The sequence below is a fragment of the Acartia tonsa genome, chromosome 11 (genome assembly GCF_053477335.1).
Source record: "Acartia tonsa isolate MP-2025a chromosome 11, ASM5347733v1, whole genome shotgun sequence".
NCBI lineage: Eukaryota > Metazoa > Arthropoda > Copepoda > Calanoida > Acartiidae > Acartia > Acartia tonsa.
In genome coordinates, this window is record NC_137270.1 from 42,635,486 (window position 1) to 42,663,442 (window position 27,957).

The window sequence follows — 27,957 nt, forward strand, 5'->3', positions numbered from 1 at the left end:
AAGAGGAAAGAAAAGAAGGATTCTTCGTTTGTTGACGTGAATTTGTTCAAAATTAGACAATTTTATATCTTTTATAGTAAATATTACTTATCATATATGAATTTTAAAAGAAAATTACCTATTTTATACAATTATTATAAAATTTTGTAATTAAATACACGAATTTTGAAATTTTGGACTAAATATTTTTTTCTAACTGTTAATTCAAATTTTAGAATAGATTTTATAATGTTTTTTTTTATTATTTTCAGAATGTAGTCGTTTTCATTAATGAGAAGTTTTCTCTTTGCTGTTTTTAATTTTCAAATGAAATAAAGTGGTTTTGATTTAAAATAGAGCAATTTTATCATATACAGTTAAGAACTTATTAACCGTTAATATGCAGGTAAAATTAATTATGTTCAGATTAAATATACAAACTTTACTTGTTGATTACAGGAAATAGCCTAAAACCATTAAAAGATATTACTTAATTGATTTAGAAGTATGGTAGTCTTAAACCATACCATGATCTATGTGATAGATAATTCCCTAAATTTGAGAACTTGGGTTAGCAAGATCTTGTTGGACATACAGGAAATACTCTATGATTTTTGATAATATAATCTTAGTTTTTTTCCATAGGATTTAAAGATTTTATATACCGTTGATAAGTTGAATTTCAATATGTTTCCATAGAATCTTGTCTAAAAAATCGTAAACATTGTACCTAAGGACTTTTGCTTTTTAATTACGTCTCTGTGGACAATTATCCGCAGAATTTTCATTTCTCATTTTTATATTTAGACCGAAGAATTAGCCTGTCTTCCCGTGGGGTCTGAAGTTTCAGCCAAATATAAGGTTGGTATTATACTGTATTTTAAGTCTATGATAAATTGATTAATATAATAAATTATACTAGTTGTACTTTACTACTTATCGTAACCTACAATAAGCATAAAAGATATAATATTTTTTCTTTATTTATGCATAATACTATGTAAAGGAAACATTCAAATTGCAAAAAGAAAATAAGATCTGTATCAAAAAACTATTTGCAATGTTATATTTTGTGTTGTCATTGACTATTGAAACATCTTAATTAATAATTTAATAATTTTTATATTCATAGGGAGCTTTCTGTGAGGCCAAAGTAAAGAAGGTCCACAGACAGGTCAAATGTCGGATCACGTTTAAACAGGTTTATATTTTTTATTAACTTTAAGCGAATCACTATAATTTTTTATGTCCGATCGACTATCTAATTTTATTTTATTTAAGGTAGACTACCTACTGTTTTTTTAAAAAGATTCTCAATAAAAATCCGCACCCATTATATAATTTACTTTAGATTTTGCGTCTTTTCATGCTAATTTTGAACATTACGCAATGTAAATACTAATAAAAATATTGATGTACTATGTTAGTTCCAAAATTAGAATTGTTAAAATCTCCAACCACACATATATTTAAAATATCTCTAATTTGTTAAACTTAAACTTTTATGGAACTTTTACTTTTTATTCATTTTTTCTGAGTAGGTATAATGATAGGTAGGTAAATAAAGACTGAAATACTACATTCAACCAATTCTATGATGTCTCACTTAATGATATTTTTAAACTTAAACTTTTATGGAACTTTTACTTTTTATTCATTTGTGCTGAGTATAATGATAAATTAAGACTGAAATACTGTATTCAACCAATTCTATGATGTCTCACTTAATGATATTTTCTTTCAGGGCTTAGGAAGTTTTACTGTGTGTGATACCCAGATAAAAGGAAATATATCTGTTGGTGCAAGTATCCAGGCAAAGCACCCGGAAAAATCCGGGTTTTTAGATGCTGTTGTCAATAAAATCCAGGTAGATACATTTTTTACCTCTTGGAAAATAGATGTAAAATAACAATATTGCCTCTTACTATTCCATTGGTCAAAATTAACGGTTCTTTAAAGTCATTAAAGTCGAACCTCAACTTTCCTAAATATAATTATAAACCTTTTCAGTATGGCTTCGAATCCAATCAATATCCGCTGGATTAGAACCGGTTCTCTGCCAACTGAAAAACCATGTACCTGTAGCATCGTATTATTTCTAGACAATTTTCCACGACTATAAAAGTAAAAACCATAAGATAATACTAGCCCTGACCTTCGTGGCTAACAAAACTGGTTTCAATCTTTTATTTTTATTTTAATATCCGCGGATAGCTGTGGATAATACGATGTGATAAATAACTAAATCAGTTTCTTTGCTACAGATAGTGATACATTCACTTTTAAGGATAATGTGTGCCTAGTGCTTTAAATATTTCTATTTTAGGACCAATCTCACTACACTGTCGTTTTTGACGATGGAGATATCGCAACGCTTCGACGTAACGCGCTGTGCATGAAATCCGGGAAACATTTCAACGCTTCCGAGTCGCTGGACAACCTGCCCTTGACCCATCCGGAGCACTTTGGTACCCCCGTAGGCAGTAGACGGAGGGGCAGGGTAGAGGAGGAGGAGGAAGAAAGCTCCGAGGTGAGAAGTGCAGCTATTATAGACATAGGCATGTCCGTACGTCCAATTGAATCAAGGCTTTTCTTGAAATTAAATAAAATCTGGGTTTTTTTGGTCTTAAACTTAATAAACTAAATGGCTCAATGTTTAAACTCAAATTAGCTAACTATCTAACGAAAAGGTTGTATGATGAAGTGATTTATCATACCTGCTCTGCTCACATTATTTTCGTTGTTGAATATTGATTGTGTTACCCTTTGAATCATCCCCAGTAATTACCTGAATAATATTACAAATGACATATTTGCCACAAGTGACTTTGGTCTGAAAAATAGCCTGAAACCATCGTAAGACTTAAATGAGGAATGAGAAAATCCCATATTACGTTTGACGAATCTTTATCCTAAGAAATTTAACTGTTAACACTTTGCTTAGTTCATGAATGAAATAAAAAAAATAACTGTCCGTTCGTTCTAAAATAAGTACACTTTCTAACCAATAATATGTCCGGATTATTTCTTAATTGAATTATTATTGGTCTAATTGATGAATATTTATTTGTTTTAGGATGAAGAATATTCCCAGCCCTACCAGGACAACATTGGTCGGGTGGTCTGTGTTGAAATATCTGACAAGAAGATGGCCAGGGCCAAAGAAAACTGGTTTCCCGGTCTGATTGTTGCCCCCAACGCACAAGAGATTGTTAAGATCAATACTAAGGTACTTTCAATTACGATTTAGAAACCAAGTGTTTTGAATATCAAGTTTGTTAATGCTGCTCTACTTTTGAACATACTGGTCGTCGTTTCGTTTACTATAATAATATACCCTTTAACTAAATTAAGTTTCTAACTTGATCTCTATCTCAACTTATTGCAATATATATTTCAGTGCTCTAACACTTGTACAATGTACATCTTTCAAAAGTATAGTTTTTTTCATGTGATAAATACATAGAATAATTGCAATGATATATTCAATATTTTGAATTATGATAAAAATACATAAAACACTAGCATTTATATGTCAATACAATTTGATATAAATTGATCCATACTTTTATTTAATATACTGGCGAAAAGTGAAAATACATCCACTGTACTTTTACCGGGTGCAACAATGGCAGGATCTTCTATAACCCTGATTATTATCTCAGGAGGACTTTTTGGTGCGAAGCTTTAAGGATCACCGATTCTACACAGTCCCCAAGAAAGAATGCAAAAAGTTCCACCGCGATACCGCCGTTAAATCCTCCGCCGACCCTGCACACACCAAGGCAGTGGAGAACGTGATCGCCTTCCTGGACAAGGACGAGCTGCCTGTCCACTGGGACAGAGAGGTGCTCTTTGATATGAGAGAGGATCCCAGGTAATAATAACTTCATAGAAGTAATAGGATGTCTGTGTGCCTAGCAGAAGATCTTGCGAACCGCCGAACCGATATACATAGTACTCCTTAGTAATGAACTTTCTCATAGGTCCAGAGAACGTTTTAAGTATTTTTTTTTGTGTGTGGGGGAGGGCCACCAGCCGTAGTAGCTACTAGTTAATCCAGGCGTGCCAGAATTGTCTAGTTATTTACTAACTTTGCAAAATGATTGCTGAAACAGTTTGTTAGGCACAATATAGAAAGTGAGCAAAACTAGTCCTTTCAAAAAAATTATTTTACTGTATTTGTTTTATTGTAAGACTTATCCAAATTACTGGATTTTTGGATATTTATACAATGATTCAGAGGAAGATATGGCACAATGTTATAATTGAAGACTGTAGTATGTACACATTAATCAGATATTTAAGCTAGATAGATTTATGCGGATTTTTGTTCCAATCGTTGTTACTCTATAGCAGTTAAGTAATGTTTGTTTGTCTGGTATGTTGATCTTAGTTTTTTAATATTTTGTCATCCTGTTTTGTTTTAGCACTGAGGGAAGCAGTGAAGAGGATCTGACAGAATCTGGAGATGAAGATAATGAAAGCACAGAGGAAAAGGTAAGAGTCAATTTGGAAATTGCGTCAGGGATCTAAAGGGATAAGACAATGGCCGATAAATTGATTTACATTCCCAATGATGAAACACATAATTATTAATTATTCCTTCAGTAGATTACAATTAGTTTTTGATACGTTTGGATGCGTAACTTTGTTACGCCAACGAATAAGAAAATTTTATTATAAAACTTTGGAGACTAGTGTATTAAGAAGCCCAATGATCACTCTCTCTGTGATTGCGTAGTTTCACAGTTTTATATTGTACTTCATTAAAACAAACGCCATTTTTAATTTTGGTGTTCTAATTCTTTTAAAAGTCTTATAACACTTAACTTTAGCACATGGCCAGTTGCCGTTCAGTGGATTTTTTCATTCTTGTTCTAATTTTGAATACTTGCAGGATCATTTGGTGGCTGAGTTGTACAAGCACATGGACGACAGGGGAACCCCTATCAACAGAACCCCCAGCATCGGGGCTTGTGACGTCGACCTATACAAACTATTCAAGATTGTACAAAGGTTGGGAGGACAAAATAGAGTGACGGCAAATAACCAATGGAGACAGGTAAACAAGCTTTGTTATTTTTAGCAGCGCAGCTGAACCTAACTGTAATTTTTCTGTCTTGGTAAATAAAATAGTCGTTTATTAAGAAGTGTTCCCTAAGTTTTTAATTTCAACCAATGAGATATCGTTTTTATAAAACTGGCAACCAGTGTTTACTCCCTCCCGTGGCATCTACAATTACAACTGGCAGTAATACGATTTTATCGTCTCAAGTTATGACACGTTTTTATAATCATAGGTTGCGAAGAAGCTGGGCTTTGAGACAAACTGGTGTGCTAATCAAGTCCGTGTTTGTTATGCAAGATATCTGCACAGTTTTGAAGAAATGTATAGAACTCTTGGGTGTACCTTTATCAACTATCCTAAGAGTAACAATCTAAGGTAAGAAATCTTCAAATGTAGTTTTATTATGGGATGTGAAGGAATAAGACAATGGACAGAACAATAGATTAATGTGTGACACTAAAGCAACGATTGAAAACAAAATTATCCCTTTTGCAGATTCATAATTTTATTGGAAAAGTTTGGACACTGCACATAAGGGCAACAAGGGGCAATAATTCACCACCCCCAAATCAAGTTTTAAACATTCTATGAGTATTATCATACCCAATGTACATCAGATTTTAAAGGAATCATAAAAATACGCTTTTTAAGTAAGCATTCTAATGCATGGAAGTCAAGAAATGCAAAAATTTTCTTACAGAAAAAGGCGTACTTTTTGTGTTTCACCAACAATTTTAAAAGTATTATAAAATCTCTTAGAATTAACGTAATTAGACAAAATAACTTCTGATGAGTCATGCATTACATATATTTTGACAGTATAAAAGAAAAAAACACAAATTGAAGAAATTAGTCCTAAATAATTATAGTTGAAGTCAAGATTTTAGTTTATTTTTGTTTGATTTTTAATCAACATTTAAGTAGACAGTAAGAGAAAACATGTTTTCGCCGGGTGTCGCCGGCTAAAAAAACGATATTTGATTACCCAAAGACATATTTTAATCGCCAGTACTGGTTTCATTTACCCCCCCGCGCCCCCGTAGGGGTTTTTAGCGCGTTTTCTGAGGCTGGGTGCACGAAAACTTTGTTAGGAAAATCTTTTAAATGCGCTTTTAAAGTCAAAATGAAAGATGTAATACATATAGATAAAAGACGCAAAAACATAGTTATAAGAAATATTTATTTGATTAGACTTTGAATTAAAGTTGATAATGAATATTTTCAAGTTCTATTGCACTAAATGATGGAGACGGGAGGAAGGGGGGGGGGGGAGCTAAACCTAAATCTAAACCTTTTTATGTTTGATGTTTTAATGTAACTGAATAATCGTTTCTATAGATTATTACAAATATCAGGGATCTAAAGGGATAAGACAAAGGTCAATAAATTGTTGTACATCCCCAATGATAATACACAAAATTACCCCTTGTGTAGATTAAAGTTAGTAGTTAAAACGTTTGAACACACAACTGTAAAACTTTGGGGACTAGTGTTATAAACAGCCCAATGTCCCCTACCTCACTGCGGAAAGGTAGTTAATATGCAAATAACGTGAGGTTCTTATAATCATTCTAAATTGGAATTAGCTAGTAGTCTATCTGTCTGTATATTGGTAATGCTTTGATTTTAAATTATGTAGTTACATGGTATTCATGTTTAACCTCAGCAGTTTTATTTAGAAAGGGAGGGGACTGTTAATTACACTAGTCCCCAAACTTCAAAGTTTTATAATAACGTTTTTATATTCGTTAGCATAAGAACTTCAGGAAATTTAATTGATTTTTTATTGGTTGGTTCATTAAGATGAGTGTCAAAACTTTTCAACCACTAATTGTCATCTACAGACAAATAATTTTGTAATATAATTAATTAAATATGTATTTATTAAATATGTATCAATATTGGGGATGTACATGTTAATCGGTTATTGTTTTGTTCCTTAGATCCCTAGGTGTTAATATATAATACAAAGTAGCTTGATTTCTGTTTGTCTGTCCGCCCATCCCTTAAGATCTCGCTAACCACTAAATTGATTGAATTCTACTCTTCAGGGAATATATCTACTGGTCCTGTGGTTGTTTAAAGCTCTTTTTCAAAAATAAAAACCCCCAAATTTTTTTTTCATATTTCTATAATTAGGGTCGGTCCGTCCGTACGTCTGGTACAGTTAGCTCTTTTACTTAACTTAAACAGGCTAGAATTGTCCTATCGATCTCAAACTTTTCATGCTGATTTCTACAACAGTTAGGTACAACTTAGAAAGCACAGCAACTCTATAATCGTTACCAGAAAGTCCGTACATCCATTTATAACAAGCTGATTTTTACTTTTTTGACAACAAATAATTGTTTTGAATGTTAAAAATATCCTATTCATCTGATTTTTTTAATACTGATTCTTATTTCAATAAGGTGTAATGTTATATTCAGTTCTGACACTTCACAAGTGTTAATGTTCGTTTGTCCTTCCATTTCAGAGCTTTGCTTCTTTCATTGATGTTGTCATCCTTGTTTAATTACCTCTTGGGGCAAATCCCCTAGAGGCTAGGGGCGAAGCCGCTAGTATACATATAAACAGTAAACAAGAATCATAATATCATTAGAAATATAGATATTAGTTAATAAAAATTTATGTTAATCATGCCCACATTCATAATGGATTTATTAAACATTAAAAATAAAGTGAAACTTGTAGCTTGCTAAAATAAGGATCCCCATCCACCCCCATTTACACCATACCCTCCCCTCCTACTGAAATGAATTCCATGACCCCAAATTTGACACTTTGAACACTAAAATCGGACTACAATTGACATAGTTATACTTTAAAGGGCCCAAAAAGCTAGGGTGAGGCGGGGCATTACCGGTATTTTTTTTGGTTTTTTGAAAAAAAAATGGGGTAAATATTAATATTTTTAAATGGGACCAAGACCATTAGAAAGCTTACGGAAAGGACTATCAGGTCCTAATAGGTCGTTATTCTAGGACTTTTAGAAGTTTGTCATAATTGGACTCAAAGAAATTACCGATAAATGCCCCACGGTGGGGCATTGTGGGTAACGTCTTTTCAACCTAAAAAAAATCGATGAAAAACGGCCAAACGGCCAGTCAAACATAAATAATCATAATTAGTATAGGTTATAGGGATTATCCACAAAAAATTTCATAAAGATCGGACTATTCCTTCTATGTCAAAAATCATTTTTTTTAAAAGACGAGAAATTTCGATTTTTTTTTCACAAAAATTTTCTTAAAAAATAAAATTTAAATTTTTTTATATAAAAAACCTGTTCTATTCACTTTTTGGCCTAATTCTTAAAAAGCCCATATTGAATTTTAGATTTTACCAAAGAAAACCTGAAAATTGATCCTAAAAATCGAATTTGAATTTTTTTTCCGACGTTACTTAAAAATACCCCGCGCGAACTTTGGTCATTTTTGAAAAAAATATTAACTCTACATTTAAGCTCTCAACGGATTTGGAAAGAGCGGGCAATTCTTAGTTCAAAAGGTTTCTACGGATCAGTTCTAGGTCTTACCAATTTTTGTGTAGGTCGATCTTTATACACCTAGGTGAAAAACATTTTGAAGAAAAAAAATTTTCGTCCGACTTTGAGACCCAAAAAGTACCCTTAAAATTCATCTCACAAAAATTTCATTTCATACTTTTTTGTAGGCAATCTAATAAGGAACAAATTTGCTTTTATGTTTTTTTCTGTCAATCGATTAGAACATGGAGCAAAATGTCATTTTCTGAAGGTGGGTAAAAAATTACCGGTAATGCCCCTTACCGGTTAATGCCCCGCTTGACCCTAGTGATAGGGTAGCTGCGCTACTAAAAAATTCTCATATTGCTCTGATAACCAAAACCTCTAATTAGACATTTTAAACACGAAATTCAAGATAGTTGATGGATAGATAGATGGATAGATAGATGAATAGATAGATGAATAGATATATGGATAGATAGATGGATAAGTAAATGGATAATCAGATGGATAGATGGATAGATAGATAGAGGGATAGATTGGATGGATCGATATATAGATGGATAGACAGATGGATAGATAGATGGATAGATAGATGGATAGATAGATGGATAGATAGATGGATAGATAGATGGATAGATAGATGGATAGATAGATGGATAGATAGATGGATAGATAGATGGATAGATAGATGGATAGATAGATGGATAGATAGATGGATAGATAGATGGATAGATATATGGATAGATAGATTGATAGATAGATGGATAGATAGATGGATAGATAGATGGATAGATAGATGGATAGATAGATGGATAGATAGATGGATAGATAGATGGATAGATAGATGGATAGATAGATGGATAGATAGATGGATAGATAGATGGATAGATAGATGGATTGATAGATGGATAGATAGATGGATAGATATATGGATAGATAGATGTATAGATTGATGGATAGATAGATAGGGTAAGGGGGGGCTATTTTCGGGAGGGGTTAATCTGGTAATTTTCTATCTACCTTCATAAAATGACCTTTATCTCCATGTTCCTTTCAAATGACAGAAAAAAACATAAAAGCAAATTTGTTTGTTGTTAAATTACCTACAAAAAAGTATAAAATGAAATTTTTGTGAGATGAACTTTAAGGGTACTAAATAATTAAATCCCCTTTTTGGTTGATTTGCCCCAATGTGCACTGCTAGTTTATATGAACCAACAAAGATTTTTTTATGTTATTAAAGTTTTTAAGCTAAAGAATAAGAGAACGTCAGTTATAAGTAAGATAAAGTCGAATATTCTAAAACCTTCATTGGGCAAATGACAAATTGACACAACCCTATTTTAGGTGTAATAAGAAAGTTTTTAAAAATTAGGAGGAGGTGTTGGAATGGCGGTGGTACCCTCCTCAAAATAAGTATAAACGTTCCCATGCTACATAAAAAGGAGAAACTTATTGGTTCAGCGGTTAGCAATATCTTCGTTACAGACAGACACACAGACATCCTGTTTTATAAGAGTTTATAAACTAATACTTGAAAACTTTCAGGGCTCGGCATGGATCTGGAAGGCCGCTGGTACGTGGCGCTAGGATCAAGAGTAAGGACCAGGACGGGGATAAGGGGGATGGAGACGAGCCTGGACCATCAGGTAAACGTACGTCATTCCCAATTTTTAGCAGCGAAATTACTCTATAATTTAATTAACTTATGTCTGTCCGTCAGTTCGTAATTCTATGAAAAAGTGTGGTTTAAGATAGAATTTGTTTTATGAAGATGCTCCTTCCCAAAAAACATCCAACATACAATTTACCTGTTTCATCAGTCTGTCGTTCATGCGCATTTATTTTTTTTTAAATCCGTTATTTTCTATCATCGATACTAAACTTTTCCTTTGCTAATGCCTACTAAAATATACATGAAATATACGACAATAGCCGTTAAATTGATGGATACCTATCTTCTATTGTTATAAAAAAAAAATGTACTCTTTCTAAAAATAATGTTGGTAAAAAAGTTTAGACATAGCTTATATTTTCTTGACACTTTGTTAGAGTAATTTTGTTTATCATCATTTGTACAATGTACAATCTATTCACCGTTCATTGTTGTTTCCCTTAAGATCACTGACTATATAAAGACAAGAAAAAACTATTGTGTATTATTGCAACTAGGTGGGAAGGAGAAGGGAGATGAGAGTAGTGACCAAAGCAGCACAACTAGCCAAGAAGATAATAAACAGGTAATATTGCAGGGGTGTATATTCTGCATGGGATCCCCGGTTCAGGGGGGGGGGGATGTAAAAATTAAGAAAACTGAAAACATTTTTTCCATTTTGCCCCCCTCCTTGGTTAAAAAAACTAAAAAAATGTGTGGTAGGAGGGATAAAATAAATAAAATATAGAGTTCTTTAAATATTTTTCTATTTTCCCCCCTACTTTTTAAGAAAAATCTAGGGGGGGAAAAAATATGAAATTTTGTAGCAGGGGAAAAAAAATAAATCTTGTGCAGAATATACACCCCTGTAATATTGTCACTTCGATTATAAAAACAAATATTTATGTTCAGATTCTAATCTAAATACATTATACTGTCTCATACATTTATCATTTGAAACAAAGATCATTGTGAATGTGAAGGTTAATAAGTAGTTGGGCAGCAATGAACTGCATGGTTTTATATTCTTATCTACATGGCATAGACAGAATGATAACATCTCAGAAATTTAGATCTATTTGACTTTATAGCCAGCATTCTTGTTATTAATCTGCTTCTTTATCTTCAATTAACATATCCCTCTTTATGTAGTCGTCAATATGAAATCATCCTATCCTAAAATAGGGAGAAGATTAGGACAGCTTTATAATTGATGTAAATTAACGAGAAATATTTTGTCATTTTACTAATGTACATGAATACAATTTTAGGGTTATGGCAGCGATAGTGCAGTACCCACGCATGCCATGAGCAGCCGCAGCCGTGGCAGCAGCGAAGCTGTTCTCAATATGATGAACCGTGGCCGCAAAAAGGGATGTTCATACATTTGTGTAAAAAATAATTCATATGGTTAAATAATTCTTTGCTTGATATAGGATAAGAAAATATAAGATCAATTAGTGTATATCCACAATTATATTAAACAAAATTACCCCCTTTTTGCATAAAAGTGGAAAAGTTTGGACACTGCTGTTGGTTTGTATTAAGCAACCTAGATCCAATGAAAGTATCCAAAGTTTTTAAGTCAACGAATGAGAGAATGTGTTGATAAAACTATGGGTACCACTGACCAGTATATTTTACAATTGAAAGTCCCCTCCCTTAAGTATTAACCAATGTATAAACTTAACAGAAGGGTTGGAAGCGTTCTGTCGCCACTCCTCCTGAGGCACCCTCACCCTCCCCCCGAGGTGGTGGAGGGGGCCAGGATATGGAGGTCGATGACAATGACCAGGAAATTACATGAATTTATTCATTGTTGTGCACAGGATTTATCTTGGGGTGTAGAAAAGATGGATGCAGCATTGCAGGCCTTCCCAATTTCAATTTTATACCCCCTTCTGAACGCACATAAATTTAAAATATTTTAATAATGTTTGTGTAGCAAAGCTTTTTCAACATTTACGAGAACAGTTAATAAGATAGGTAATGAAAATGTTTTAAAATCATACGTTAACTTTTGGTTTAACCATACTAAATAATCGATTAGGTAGGTACATGTTTTTTAAAGTATATCCCAGCGGAAATTAATATTTAAAATTGTGATTCTAAGACATATTTTTAAAATATACTCGGATTTTTTCGTAAACAAAAATATTTTTTATTTTTAAAATGTTAACTTCATGTACAACAAACCTTTAGTTGGAACTAGAGACAGAAATAGTTGGAGATAGAGGAGCTGCGACCTCTGTTTATAAACCTGGCAGAAAATCCGCGGGAAATAATGGCAATAAATCCGCCAATGTTTTTGGAAGGACAAGGTAATAATGTTAACATTTTTTTATTAGAGAAGGCGAACTATTCAGAGATTTCTGAAAAGTTTTGGATGTCGTGTTGTACATTTTTAGTATTATACTTCAAACAAGGCTTGTAAGCGCAAATGAAAAACTCTTGTGGGTCATAGTAATACCCCCCCCAAAAAAAAAAAAAAAATAATAATAATTAGGTTATCTCCACCATTTAGTTTAATTATTGTATGGGGGGTGGGGGGGGGGGGGGTATGTATTTTATTTAGAACCCCCCCCCCCTCTTTATATTCTGTATCTGTACGCGTATTTGCTGTTTCTGTAAACAATGCTTCTATATTATTATATTTATTGACAGTATTGTCCTAGTTAATTCTTTTTGATACAAAAGTTTCATATTTTAGGCGAGATTCCAGCTCAAGCCTTTCAACAGCCAGCGACGTCAAGTCCAAAAAGGAAGAGAAATCGTCCAAGAAAAACAAGGACGAACAGGAAGAGAAGCCGGAGCGCGGCAACAAGAAAATTATTAAAGACGAAGATGAGAAAAAAGGCGCCAAAGCTAAAAAGAAGGATGACAAAGATGTGACTGAAAAGAAAGGAAAATCTGATGATGATAAATTGGAAGGAAAAGTAAAAGGAAAGAAGGATGATAATGAAAAGACAAAAGGTAAGCTTAAAACATGGATGACAACATCCATATAAGGAGTGAAGCACAAAAATTCTTGGACAGAAAGGGGATTTTTAAAAATTAAGCTTCCTATGAATAATAACATAAGAGAAAAATCTCATACTTGAATTTGACAATAGACAATAAATTGGTGTAAATCCCTAAAAGTCAAAGGGAAAGAAGGATTGTAAACTTAATAACCAGTATACTAAAGTCTTTTATTGAATCTTATTCTTTATCAGGTCGTGGAAACGAAGCAAGGAGCAAAAGCCTCGCAGTTGAAGATATTGAAAAGAAACTGGACGACATTGACAAGAAAGAGGAAGAGCAAAGCAAGCGAGGCAAAGATCCGGCGGCAGACCAAGACGAGAATAAAGACAAGGAGAGGGGGAGGAGGAGTAAGCTGGAAGATGAGCCGCTGGAAGGAAGGGGAAAGAAGAAATTGGTAGAGGTTGAAGAGGATAGAGTTGTTGTAGGACGTGGGAAGGTGAAGGAGGAAGAGGATAGTGACGGAAGTGGTAAACCTGCCAGCAACAGAGGCGGCAGGAAGAAAGGTAACTCAATTAATCAGGGATCTAAAGGGGTAAGACAATTGCCGATAAATTGATGTATTCCCAATGTTAATACACAAAATTACCTCTTCTTTAGATTATATTTAGTGGTTAAAACGTTTGGACACTTAATTAATGAACAAACCAATAAAAATTTAATAAAATTCCCTTAAGGTGTTAATCTAACAAATAAGAAAACGTTTTTTTATACTTTTGAAGTTTAGTCTAATAAATTATATAGCCTAATGTCTCTTTCCTACCTGACTAAAGAGCCAAAGACAAAAATGTGTAAATAATTGACAAAAGTCTAAACCCATTAGGCCTAAAAGACCTAACTGGTTTTGTTAATGTTTTTTCTTATGCTAGGTTAAATTGGATACAGGGTTGCACAGCAGGTACATGACTCCCTGCAACGGTTAGTCATAAAGAAAAAGTACTATCCCCCTTATTTATTTTCCATCATTCAAAATAAGGGGTTGCACACATAATTGTTTTGTTATAGGACGTAGCAAGTTGTTAGCTGATGAAGAGGATGAGAACACAAGTGATATGGATGCCGCGCTCAAGGATAAGGATGAGAAAGAAAAGAAAAAATCTCTGAAAAAGAAAGTTAGCAGCACAGCTGTCAATACAACCGCGGCAGTTACAGGTTGGATTTTTATCGAAAATAAATTAGGTATTATCTTGGTTATGTCATGTTTTCTTTAGGAGCGCGCAGCTGTACCTAAATTAGGGTATATCCGTCTAACGGCTAGTTACTGAAGATATTTATGCTTCACTGGAACTAATCAACTTAATCACATGACATCCTAACGTTTTCTAAACTTTTCCTATGGCATTTTTATAATCACTGCTAAGAAGTGTAATATGAATATTGAATAATGCATTATGAGCAAAATATAAAGTATAAGTAATAAGTATACAAATTAATAGATATTGACAGATTGACGGACTTGCCCTTATTGTAGACCATCCCCGCATCTCTTGATCGTCAGTTTACATACAACTATGAAGTTATGTTTCTACGTACTATGAGAATTTTAATAAAAAAATATTTCAATATAGGTCCAAGTTCCGTTGGAAGCACTATCGCTAGTGCCAGTTCCCTTGGAGTTGCAGCTCCTAGCTCAGCTACTGCGGTCAAGAAGACATCCTCTGGTAAAGAAACAGGGGATGAACCTCAACATTTAAAGGTATGCTTATAATTTTAACCTCTTCCACCATTTCTAAAATGATATTTAATGCTTTCTCGTCATTTGCATAGCCCCAAGGATCCCAAAAAGGTACCAAAAAGTTTGTATTTCTATCAGTTAGTAACACTTAGTAAAATCTGACATCTTAGAAGGACAGATATCGTTATCATAATTGCAATATGGCACAAGTTTTCATGATAACTAATTTTGTGTAAATTTATTGTTTATTCATAACGATTTATCTTAGGGGGGTGGTGGTACCCTCCCCCAAAAATAAAATAGTTATAAACCCTCCCAGGACCTATGAAAAGCTACTTTGTAAAGAAGAACCATATGATATCGTTTCAGCGGTTAGTGAGATTCGTCGGTACACACTGAAAGACAGCCATCCTGTTTATTTATAAGGATTTATTCATCTTTTTTTAGAACAACGTAATCTGCTCTATTGGTGACAAGATCAAAGTATTCTGGCTGCACGGACAGATCTATGATGCCAAGATTCTCAAGACTAATCATCCGGAGGGACAGAAATGGCCAAAATTCTTTGTACACTACCTGGTAAGTGCATCAAATTTGACACCCCCGCGTGGCTTAACTCGTAGCGCATCCGCTTGTCGTCGGGGAGGTCTGAGTTCGAACCTCGTCATAATACTGCGTAATAACTAAAGACTCTGAAAATGGTTCCTACTTCTACTGTGTAGATGCAATACATTAATTGTTAGATAAAGGGGGAATGCCTTGACGTAAAATAGGCGCAACGCATTGCCATGTATAGTTAGAACTTCAAGATAAAGGTCGTGCATTAGGACAAAAAAAAGAGGGAAAGATTGGCTCCCATTAGTTATCTTTAATTTATTATCGTCCATTGTCTTGTCCCTTAAATAATAATATTATTACAGGGTTGGAATTCTCGTTATGATGAATGGATAACTCGGGCCAGGATTGCCCAGAATGAAACCTGGAACCAGTCCAAGGGTGGTAAATCTGCAGCCCCTAGCAGTACTACCGTAACTAATCAAGGTATAAATTTAAACTACTTCTGAAAGGTGTTAATACATAAAGTGTTTTTTTTTCAATGAAACTAAAGTATTTCTTGATCTAACCAACATACCATTGACATAATATAATATAATGAACAATAATCAGTACACTTTATTAACCCCCACCCCCCTCCCTATTAGCCGGGGATCTCATGCAGAATATACACCCCAGATGTAAACTAAACCAATACTTATGTTCCTTAAAAAAACACTGTATTTTATTTAATTCTTGCAAAAATGGCGGGAGCCTTTTAGTGCTTAACAAGACACATTGAAAAAAAGCCATTCTAATCCTAATCTTTGTTTCATAATCAGGAAGCGGACCACCAGATGTGAGCACCTCAATCGCGGCAGCGGCGGCTAGTAGCGCAGCCAATACCAGCACTGAATCTATTTCAAGCACCAAGACTTCATCCAGCTCTACTAAGTCATTCAAGGTAAGAAAATGAGAATACAAATTAATTGCTTATTGGCAGTTTCTTGCTTAAAATGAATCAAGGGAAGATAATTGTTAAAATTTTCAGACTGAACCGATTCAAGACTATAGACGTTATCATCTGAGACAAAAGTCGTGCAATCAAAGGGTTGGTTGTCTGCATGCAATTGTGGAATGTCTTAAGGCCTACGACGAAACCTCTAAGTTCATTTCAACAAATCAGTAATTTCATAAAAATGACTATGACTTAGGTATTGAAAATGCAAAATTGCTCTTTTCATAAAAAAGTCGGCAAAGCTTTTATTGTATACTATTGAATGAAGTTACATTTCTTTCATCATCTATGAAAATAAAACATTTTAGCCTAAAATATAATTCGAGCTTGGAAGATGATGAAAAATATAAACCCTTTGCACCATGTTAAATATGAAATTTTTTATCAGGGCAAGCCTGGCACTGGCAAAGTGAAGGAAGATGCCAAGTCTGACAATGAGAATGAAGAAGATAACAAACTTAAAGACGAAGATCTTGATAAAACCAAGAAGGAGGACACACCAGCAAAGGTATATTTTGTTCAAGTAGCGCATCTACTCTTAAATACTTGAATTCAAATTCACCCTTTCCTTTTGTAATACGCTTATCTTGTTCTATAGAGCTTCGTTATCCCCCACTTTGTTTATTTGTTTTGATTTTGTATTTCTACCTATTGTTTATTTTAGGATAGGTTTGGTAAATGTTAATGATTGCCCCGCAAGGTTAGGAAATTGGCCCCTCAGGGTTAGAGCCCCCCGAAGCGGACGAAATCCGCTACTTCGTTTTCTTTCAATGATCAAAAGATTTTGTTCCTTTACGTTAATGGTTCGAAATCATTTTAAAAATAAAGAATTTTTAAATCCTGATTTTATGTTATTTAATTTTCTTGATTCCTACTATTAAAAAATGCGTTCATATTTAGGACATTAGAGAATAGAAAAGAGAAAGATTAAACATTCAGCCCCTCTCCTCCCCCCCCCCCTTTTTATTTTGTTTTACATTTGGTAGATATTGTTAGGAAGATATTCATGTTTGTTTTTATGCACTGTACATTCATTGCATCTTTAGGTGTAATGGGCTTTTGGGAAATTGTTGATTTTGCGTTAGTTTCAACTTAAGTTCTTTTCAATTTGATTTTTATTATAGAAGAAGAGGTTAGTGAAGGGGCGAGGCACTACTCCCAGCTCCACCCCAGATAGTTCCAGAACAAGTTCACCTGCTTCCACCAGGGCGGCTAGATCACCTACTAAACAGGTATATATTGTAGTTCGTACTATTTTTGGTTCTACAACGATCTATGTTTTTAAGTTCTTTTATGTCTTACACCTCCTTACCTTGAATACTATACAGTGAAATGACTACAGGGATTTTAGGTGATAGGACTATGAACAAATAAATGATAATGCATGCACACACACCCCAATTATGATAAACAATGTCAGAATTATACATGACCTTAATCAATGATTAATAATAATATCATTATTTTACCATTTGTTTTCACTTTTATTACTTTTTATTTAAAGAATAACAAATCGATTAATTATGGTTTATGGTAATGACATTACCAATTATGGTTTAAAAATAGTTTTCACTTTCAACTTTATTTTACAGGTTTCACCATCCAAAGACACTGACCTACTTTATTTTACAGGTTTCACCATCCAAAGACACCGATGACCAAGATGAGACAGATGACCGTGCCAATACCCGCACCTCGTCCCCGGTCACTGCCGCCGGTCAACGCACTGAGTCCCCTGTGACGCGCAAGCTAAAGCGGCAGAGCAGCACTGCTGCGGCTGCAGGCAGCGTTGGTGCAGCCGATGCGAAACCAAAAGCTAAATCAACTCCAGCCAAAAATGATGATGAGAAAATGGAGACTGATAATATTGACACTGAGGAGGTTAATAAAGAGGATAAAAACAAGAAAGAATGTGATGATAATAATCAAGAATTAAAGCGCAAATCAAGCAGAACTGGACCGACAATGACAACCCCGTCCAGTGAACTAAAACGGCGACCCAATACGCCTGACAAAGCAGCAGTAGATAACAAAACCGCTGAAACTAAGAAGGAAACTAAAACTGTTCTTCCTGCCAATGCTGCTAACGCGGATAATCCGCGTACATCAGCTAGGTTAGAGTCTAAAAGGCCGGTAACTCCAGTTTCTGATGCCAAACGACCAGTAACTCCATCCAAGAAAGCTATGCTTCCCAAAGATGATGACCCTTATGATTTTAAGGTAAATAGACTTTAATTGCAGTTCTCAATCCCATCAATTTCAAAACAAATCCATCTACATCCATTAGGTAGTAAAGATTCTTTAAACGATAATCTTTAAACCTCTGAGATCTGAAGGAATGGTAAATTGCTGTTCTTACACCTTACGATTGACTAAAGTTCTTAGATTAATTGTACACTGTTGGTTTGTACAGCCCAATCATTTTTTAAAAATTTCTAATGTTTCTAAGCCTACAAATGAGAGAATGTGTTTTTAAAACATTGGTGTTATTTATTTTCTCTCCCTGTGTGAAAACTAAACTTATTTGGTTCAAATTAAATAAATATACCTTCTGTAAGTAAATAGAAAAGATGATTTTTAAAATACCATTTTTTCAGGAAATTGAAGAAAGCACTTTGAAGTTTGAGCCAACGTTGAAATCTACTGATTCACCGACCAGAGCCGCTAGAATCAAGGAGGAAGCTGCCAAGAGCCGCAGCGTTGCCGAGGGTGCCAAGCTGTCGATGGCAGTTGCAGTAGCTGCTGATAAGTCCACTGATAAAACCGCAACAAGTGACTCTGCCTCTCCTGGAAAGACTGATGTACTTAGCTTTGCAACTGGAAAGGTAAGGGCAATTAAATTATCAGCTATCCTGTACCTTGGTCGACGGTTTCTTTAATATTCAGTTTAAATTTTATAGTATAAGACAATGGACGATGAATTGATAATCAATACAACCCCAATTATGATACACAAAATAATCCCATTCAAAAGATACCTAAAACATATTTGTTAAAATGTTGGGACACTGCTTCAGTGCTTATTTATCCAAACAATCAAAATTAATGAAAGTACCTACCCAAAATTTTTAAGAGAATGTTTTTTTCTCGTATTCATTCGAATCCGGTGGATAGGAACCGGTTCTCATCCATACGAAAAACTATGTCTAGCATCGTATTATATCCAGCTTTCTACGAATATAAATGTACAATCGTAAGATTAAAACCAGTTTCTTTAGCCCGTGCCTTCGGCACCTCGGGGCAAAACAAACTGGTTTTAATCTTATAATTGTACATTTTATATCCGTGGAAAGCTGTTTTTAATACGATGCGAGAAATAACTATTAGAAAACTTTGGATACAGTATAAGTTATAATCCAATGTATCATGTATATAGCTCTGATTATCTAAAGTTAAGATTGAATTGCACACTGAGATCATCATAGGCTTCATCAGGATCCGAAATTTCTTGTACTTTGTGCTATAGATTTTAAGCTAATTCAAATTTTCAGGTAACTCCAACAAAAGACAGTTCTAAGCTACCAGCAACTGCAGCTGCCAGGGGTAGAAAGAAGAAGGTTGATGAAACATCTACTGATGATCTACCTACAACAGCTGGCACAAGTGATAAATCTTCCCCTGAAAAAGATGGTGAAGCCAAGAAAGAAAAGGCTGGCAGCATCTCCCCTAAGGCTGATGCTAAAAAGGTACCAAATTTTTTATTTGTGGATGTTTTCTGTCCCCTCACAGGGGCTGTAAGGGATAAGACAATCGGCGATAAATTGATTTACCCCAACAATATGCAAAATTACAATTTTTGTATATTAAAATTATTAGCTAACTTTAACAGATAAGAAGTTGAATTTTTAAAAAATTCCTGAAAATTTATTTACATTTGTTTATACTTTTGGTTTCTCCTTCTAAGAAAGCGATGCAGGGATTCCGGTGTGGTTTTAAGCTGTTTTACTTTTAAATATTCTTATGATGAATTTAGTATATTTTTTGGACTCTTTCTTCTCCCTTTCAAATACAGATCTTGACGCTAGTTTTTATTAATTTTAACATTGTTTAGGAGAGCAATGACACCCCAGAGAAAAAGGTAAAATCCGAAGACCTGAAGAGCGTATCCAAGACAAAAGACTCACCGCCAAAGCTCTCATCTGGACAGCCACTGGTGGCACTGCAAAGAATCTCCACAACATCTCCTTCTTCCATGTTGAGCTCTACCTCATCTCAGGTAGGTTTAGGAGGAATACCTTGGCCCATCAACAGTCAAATCTTATTTACATAATAGATGTAACACGAATCCTAATTTCTTTTATATTTAGTCTCATTTAATCAATCCCATAATTCGAGCGACGAAATATTTAAACAAAAAAATTTCATCAGCAAAACCTTAACCTCAGAAATTAAATTATTTATAATTAACTTATCATATGGATCGGATGATAGTAAAAAACAACTGCTCTTTCATATTAAAATGGATACATTTTTAGTTGTTCATCTAGACTGTCTAAAATTAATATTTAGTCAATTTCCCATATAAGTGCAATTAAATGAAAAAATAAATAATGATAATCTTATTTTTTCTTTCTAATAAATCCAGGGGTGTATATTCTGCACAAGATTTATTTTTTTTCCCCGGCGACAAATTTTTTTATTTTTTTCCCCCCCCCCCTAGTTTTTTCTCACCAAGTAGGGGGGAAAATGGAAAAATATTTAAAGAACTCCATATTTTATTTATTTTTTCCCTCCTACCACACATTTTTTTAGTTTTTTTTTCACCAAGGAGGGGGGGAAATGGAAAAAATGTTTTCAGTTTTCTTAATTTTTACATTTTTTTTCCCTCCAACCACTTATTTTTTATTTTTTTCCCCCCCCCCTGAGCCGGGGATCCCATGTAGAATATACACCCCTGAATAAATCCAAAGTAGCTTATGATTGAAGTTAAAACTTATTACAGGTTGCGCCATCTTTACCTGTGTCCGTAGCAGCGCCCTCGCTGCCAGCCATGAAGCCGATGACCCTGCCTCCAAACCGGTTTGCACTGTTCCCTCACTTAGCTAGCCTATCTGCGGGTAAGACACAGTTTTACAAAGAAAACTCAAGAATAGTTAATAAAAGTGAATATTTTTAATTTAAGTCAAATGTAAAAAGTTATATATATTTATATCTCTCACTTTTTCTTGACTAGGTACCTTTTTGAAAATTTGATAATTTTGAAAGAAAAAACATCCATTGCTTGGAGCTGCTTTAATCCTGTATGACTCTTTTAACCGTTATTTAATTTCACATAACCTACAATAAGCCTAAAAACGCCTTACTCCATTCGTCGTCATGAAATATGATACACTAAAGCCGCCCTGATGAAGTATAGTTTGAAAAATTTTACTGATTTTTTTGTATGTTTAGGTGGTGGATTAAATCGTCCTCTGCCTACGGTAGCCCCACCCCTCCCTCCCTCCACTATCCAGCCTCTTCCAACCATTGCCCCCAGCCTTCCCCCCGTGTCTCCAGCAATCCTTCCGTCCTCAGCACCCCCCTTACAACTATCCCTACCACCCTCGACTGTGGCCACTAAATTCTTATCCCCCCCGATAACATCAATATTAAACACACCAGCCACTACAACTGCCCTCTCTTCAACAATATCAATGACCTCGATGATTCCAATGACATTTTTGTCATCAACTTCCACTATATCAACAAGCTTGTCGACAACAGCTAGCACAACACTGTCCTCATTGATGATGTCGACAACGTGTTCAACTAGTTTGTCCGGAGATTCGTCAACTGGTAGCTCCACGCCGCTATCAACCTCTAGTGTCATAGATGCTATTGTGGGCACAGTAATAAAGGTATTTTTTTCTTTGTACTTGCATCTTCACCTAACTATAGAGGCTTAGGGCCAAGGTGGTGAAGCATTTACGTTATATTTTGATATTAAATATAAAAATGTGGGTTTATGTATATGTTTTGGCTAGGGGGTTTATGTTTTCCTTAGGCTATATCTTTTGAAAAGGGCATTTAGTCTACATTTTTTTAAAACTTTAATGGGGTTTTATCTAGGTATCTATTTGTAGATTTATTTTCTAATATAAAAAAGACAATAAAATGATAAAATAAGCATAAGTATATTCAAAATAACATAATTTTATATTTGTGTTGCTTCTGTATTTACATTGGCAGCTAAGATGTCGCGTGAGCGGTGTTGTCTCTAGAAGAGTAATCTTATTTTTTTCATTTTAAAAATTCAAATGTTTTTATGAAAACTAATCTTGTTTCCATATTATATTTAGACAAACTTGGATCAGATGAAGAAAGAGAAGGATGAAATAGATGTAAAGCCAACCCTTACAAATATTCTACCTCTAGAATCTGCGAAAGGAATGTTAAAAATGAATAATCTTGCCCATTGTCTTATTCCTGAATACAAGAAAATTAGGTCTATAAGTAGCGCAGAAATTACAATTAATTAAACCTTTGTTTATAAAAGCATAAATTGTAATACAAAAATTTGAAAAACAATAATTGATAATTATAGATAGATATTATGGTTTATAGATTACCCACTATTGCAATGGTAGTGTATATTCTCTCATTCGTTGGCTTAAAAACTATGGGTACTTTATTTAAATCTTGATAGGTTCATGCAAACTAGCAGTGTCTACAAATGATTTTAGAGGGGTAATTTTGTTTTCATAATTGTAAGAGCTACCATTGTAATATCAGCCAGGGTTGTAATATTATTTTAACATTTTCAAAAAGTAGATAAAAACTCTCAATCTACATCCACACCACCACCTTCTACTTCAAACTTATTAGGAATTCCTACGAAGCAAGAAAATAAGGTAAGTGTTATAAATTCTTTGATTTTCATCATTCCATTTTTAATTTTAAACCTACCTACCTACCAAGCCAAATGTATAAAAGTTTTTAATTTTAACTATGTAAAGTTGATTCTTACTATTACGATTTCATTTAGGATACTGTTAAGACTGAAATTAAGCAAGAAACAGAAGATTCCGATGGAAACGACACCAAAAATAATTCCGATACGGATGACGCTAACTCCGGCGACAAGAAATCTGACGCCGCCAGACGCGGCGAGAAACGGCATTCTTCCCTGGACAACGCTACCGCCGCCGCTGCCTCTGGCGTATCACCGCGAAAAACGCGGAAACGTCAAAAGCTGCGGGGACCGCGTAATTATAATCTTAAATCCCGCGAAGTTGTCAGCGATACCGACAGCGATTCATCCGAGGCTGGCGGTGATAGTGCTACCAAACATAGGCCTGTACCGCCAAAGCGGCGGAAGACTGTTGAGTCGGCGGAAAGGCGGAAGGCTGCGGCCGCAGCACAACACCAGGAAAGCGGAACTGGTAAAATTACAGAGGACTCGGATATTGACAAGAGTCTGGTTTGTCGGGAAATTATAGAAAGGTAATAGTTGTTTATTGCATCGTATTATAGACAGCTTACTACATATAAGAAAATGAAAAACTTTAAGATTAATTCCAGTTTTGTTGGCCCCGTGAACCCGATTTCTGGGTATGATTGTCACATTCAAGGGGGAATAAATTGTCAAACTACTGGGGTCCTAGGCATCAAGGGGCTTTGTATTCGAAGGTAGTGGACATACATATTGCTATCTGAAAATAGGATAAGATAAGCAAAAAAACTATTTTTAAAAGCGAAGCTTTTCTATAATTAGGGTTGGTCCGTACGTCCGTCCGTAACGGATAGCTTTTTTTGTTAATTTAGGCATGTTAGAATTGTCCCATCGATTTTAAGTTTTGCATGGTGATTTCTTTAATAGTCAAGTACGATTTAGAAAGCGTAGCAACTCTATATTCACCATAAAAATGTCCGTACGTCCATTTTAAACATGTTGATTTTTTTTACTTTTTTAACAACAAATTTTTATGTGATCTAATCATCCGATTGATCTGATTTTTGATATATTGATTCTTGGGACAACAAAGTATAATGTAATAAGCAAAGCAACTCTATTATAAAGTCCTAAAAATTTAAGTATGTCCATAAACATTATCCTGAATCAAGCAGTTTTTCAACAAATTTACTTACAATTTTGCTTTGACTCTTAAACATTTATATTATGATTTTCAGTTCTGACATTATACAAGTGTTAATGTTCGTTTGTCCTACCGTTTCAGTGCTTCGCTTTTATGGATGTTGTCATCCTTGTTTTTATTATTTCTAATGCAAACTTTTGAATGTAGAAGTCCGGAGATGGTGAATGCCCAAGGAAATAAATATTCGGAGCACCAAAAACGAGCTTCTGCAAACAAAAGTGGCGGCGACGACTCCTCAGAATTGGACCTCGAGTCGCTGACTGGCAGTCCCAAGCGTGTCGGCAGCGATTTAGAGTCGTTAACAACCACCCGCAGTAATACGCGGGCTGACAGGCAGGGCGATGGCCGTGGCGGTAATACCGGGCACAAGGACAGTGATGTTGAGAGTGTGACGGGGAGTTCACGCCGTGCCGGATCAGTGGATTCTCGCGGCGGCATGGACAGCTCTAGTGACACGCGCAGTGGGCGGGGAAAACGGAAGCGCGGCGGAGCTAGCGGCATGGACATATCGCCGATTGATATGAAGAAGAAACGGCGGTCGCGGGATAGTGTGGGACGGGGTAGGGGGAAAGGCAGAGGGGGTAGAGCTTCTGGAAGTAATAGCAATAACAGAGGACGACAGGTAACATTTTTTGCAGCATAAAGGGGCAAATATAAGATCTTTCTATATTCAGCTTAAAACTTTGGGGGTAAGGTTGGTACTTGATTAGATTGTTAAAAATATAAGAATCAAATCTTTCACTCCATTGATTTTAATCTACACAAAGTGTAATTTTGTTGATTACCCACTTTTTGGGCGTAGATGAATTAGTATTAGTATCGTTACGATAAAATACTAGAATACAAACAAACAGTAAAAAAAAAACACAAAATAAAGAAATCCTCAAATGATTTGTAGCCTGTTTTGCTTAATTTTTGCTAAATTAAAATTGTAATCTCTTGAAAATTTCTTCATAATTTATTGTAATTAATATCTATTTGTTTTTTTAGGACGGTGATGATGGCTCAGAAACTGGTGGTAATGGTGTTACTTTAACTCCTACTATAATGGGTACAAGGTATAGTAAATAGATAGATCACAGTCTTGTGGTAATGGTGTTACTTTAACACCAAAAATATTCCTTATTACTTATTTTGTTCATAGAAGACATGATTGTTAAAACTTTCTATTACAGGTCGAGAACAGATTTTGAGATGACCAAGTTAGTCCGCCTGGATAACGCCGCGCTGGAGGCGCTGGCACAGCCTAAACCTAATGCAAGCTCTAAGTACAACTTCTATGTCAAACTAGGTAAGATAATTTCCGGTATGGATTCGAAACTGATTATTATCCGCTGGATTAGAACAGGTTCCCAGACCTGCTGAATTGTAGCATCGTATTACAGACAATTTTTCACGAATATTAAAATAACAAGCTGAGAAGTCTGACCAAGGTTGTATTAGTTGGACAACTATAAACTCTTCCCCCTTTTTCTTCAACTTTAATTTCCTAAGAACAACGATCCAAGTAGATTCTAGGGATGTTGTAAATTAAACTTCCGTTTTCAAACCCTTTCAACCTTAATTTTTTCTTAGAACCTGGAATGGATTCAGGCGCCAGAATTGGCCTGCTGCAGGGCGCCTTGGAGGACCTGCGCAAAACCTACCTGACCATCAAGAGCGAGCTCAGTGCGTTGGAGCGCAGACGCAAGAAAATCCGCAAGAAGAAGGAACAGCGCAGCAATACAACGGAGCTACACTCACAAAATTGATTGATCATGTGTTGTGAAAAAAGGGAGGGGGGGGGGGGGGGGGTTGGAAACTATCAAAAGATCACGTAACACCATACTTAGCTTTAAAAAATCAAATAGCTTCCTTGAAAATTATGTCAATTTTGTTTGCGGTTATAATACTGTAATATATGGCAATTGTTATATTTTTTGTTAATTTCAATTGCAATAAAAAACTTGTTCAATAATTAGACCTTCCCCTCCTTTCTTTGGTTTATTTCTTTCCAATTAAGATTCAAGATTTTATTTATTTTTTTTACATTTTAATGAATTTGGAAGAAATACACCAAACTAAGTCGTTGTGAATGCCCGAAAGTTTCTTTTTCTTAATTTCTCTCGGACTTATTGCATATAATAAAATTTTAATGGTATATTTATGTTTTGTAATTATTAATTTTGAATTAATTTTTTCAAGTTTTCAATTAAAAAAAACTACTTTTCTTGCTAATGTTATGTCTAAAAAATTACGTAACGTAAAAAAATCACTTATGAATTAAGCTTTCTTTGACAGTATTAACCATTCTTTCCACAAAAATATGAAATTAAATTGAAATGAAATTATAAATATATAAGATCATCTATTTGTACCTGATCATACAAAGTTGGGACTATTTTAAACACTGTTCAATATTTACTAAAATAACTTTAGGCCGAAATAAAACAAGGATGACAACATCAAAAAGCAGCGAAGCACTTAAAATTTATGGATGGACAAAGCTAGTTGCATGACCGACGGACAAAGCAAATTATATATTGGATGCTCAGTAGTACAAGAAATCTACAACAAAAATCAGCCAAGCATATTACTGTACATTTTCTACCAGTTGGACGGACGGACATGTTGAAATATCGAGTAGCCTCGCTACTATTCAGTCCAAGTAACTATAAACGGTGTTGAAATTAGTCCTGAACTTTAAGAGAGGAATAGAACAATGGTAATTAAATTAATCTTCACCCCTTAGCTTCCTCCAAATAATTATTAGCTACCAAAGGCAGCAGTTATAATTATAATTGGGGAAATATCAATTTATTACCCATTGTTCTATCCCTGTACAAAAATCACAAATGAAAATTGTCAAAAATTTGAGAAACAAAACCAGTAAATTCAGGTATTGCTTAATTTTTCTTATATTTTCATTAAAATCATAAGAAATGTTGAAATGAAATATAAAAGGTCCCATATTAAATATCAATTGATACAGATGAAATTGTAATTTTAAAATCATAATAGCGATGGGCATGCTATTGGTAGTGTATCATATGTTTTCAAATTGAAAATAATTTTAAAATCTGAAAGTAGTTTTTTAAATGTTTAACATTCCAAATTATACATAAATTCATTTTAAATTTGGCCTATCCTACAACAATTAAATTGTTAATGTTGATTTTATGACTTCATTATTGTTTCTTTTCTCAAGTAGAATTTTGTTTTGAAATGGAAAGCATGTTTTTTTTTAAATATTATATTTATTGTTTGAAATGTAACAAAATTCTACTTTAATCAAATGTTTGTTATTGTATTGAGTATTTTTCAATGACTGGCATGCCTACTATACAATATTAATTATCTGGTGTGTTTGTTAGCTTTCATTATTATTATTATTATTATTTACTTTATATTATAAATTAATTGTTTATATTTAGCTATATAAATAAACAATATATTGAAAA

At 34.3% G+C, this 27,957-nt stretch overlaps 1 protein-coding gene across 2 annotated transcripts; it reads left to right on the forward strand.

The window, feature by feature from the left end:
* The first annotated feature begins 54 nt into the window (after positions 1 to 54).
* Positions 55 to 27,957, forward strand: LOC145332469 (uncharacterized). 2 transcript variants are annotated; one of them, XM_080177469.1, is made up of 37 exons: positions 55 to 385; positions 787 to 840; positions 1,112 to 1,180; positions 1,724 to 1,846; positions 2,306 to 2,509; positions 3,056 to 3,208; positions 3,645 to 3,856; positions 4,410 to 4,479; positions 4,880 to 5,044; positions 5,283 to 5,425; positions 10,089 to 10,195; positions 10,713 to 10,780; positions 11,466 to 11,565; positions 11,886 to 11,987; positions 12,395 to 12,515; positions 12,905 to 13,167; positions 13,410 to 13,721; positions 14,221 to 14,367; positions 14,784 to 14,911; positions 15,338 to 15,469; positions 15,811 to 15,931; positions 16,267 to 16,388; positions 16,831 to 16,950; positions 17,567 to 17,674; positions 18,075 to 18,662; positions 19,040 to 19,267; positions 19,934 to 20,128; positions 20,494 to 20,658; positions 21,385 to 21,499; positions 21,834 to 22,279; positions 22,721 to 22,806; positions 23,191 to 23,272; positions 23,407 to 23,864; positions 24,665 to 25,139; positions 25,508 to 25,575; positions 25,693 to 25,808; positions 26,093 to 27,957. In XM_080177469.1, exons 1-37 carry the CDS (start codon positions 380 to 382, stop codon positions 26,266 to 26,268), a joined length of 6,348 nt encoding a protein of 2,115 aa, XP_080033595.1. In that variant the 5' UTR covers positions 55 to 379; the 3' UTR covers positions 26,269 to 27,957. The 2 variants fall into 2 exon arrangements, with proteins under 2 accessions (XP_080033595.1, XP_080033596.1); XM_080177470.1 differs by having other exon boundaries at positions 10,089 to 10,189.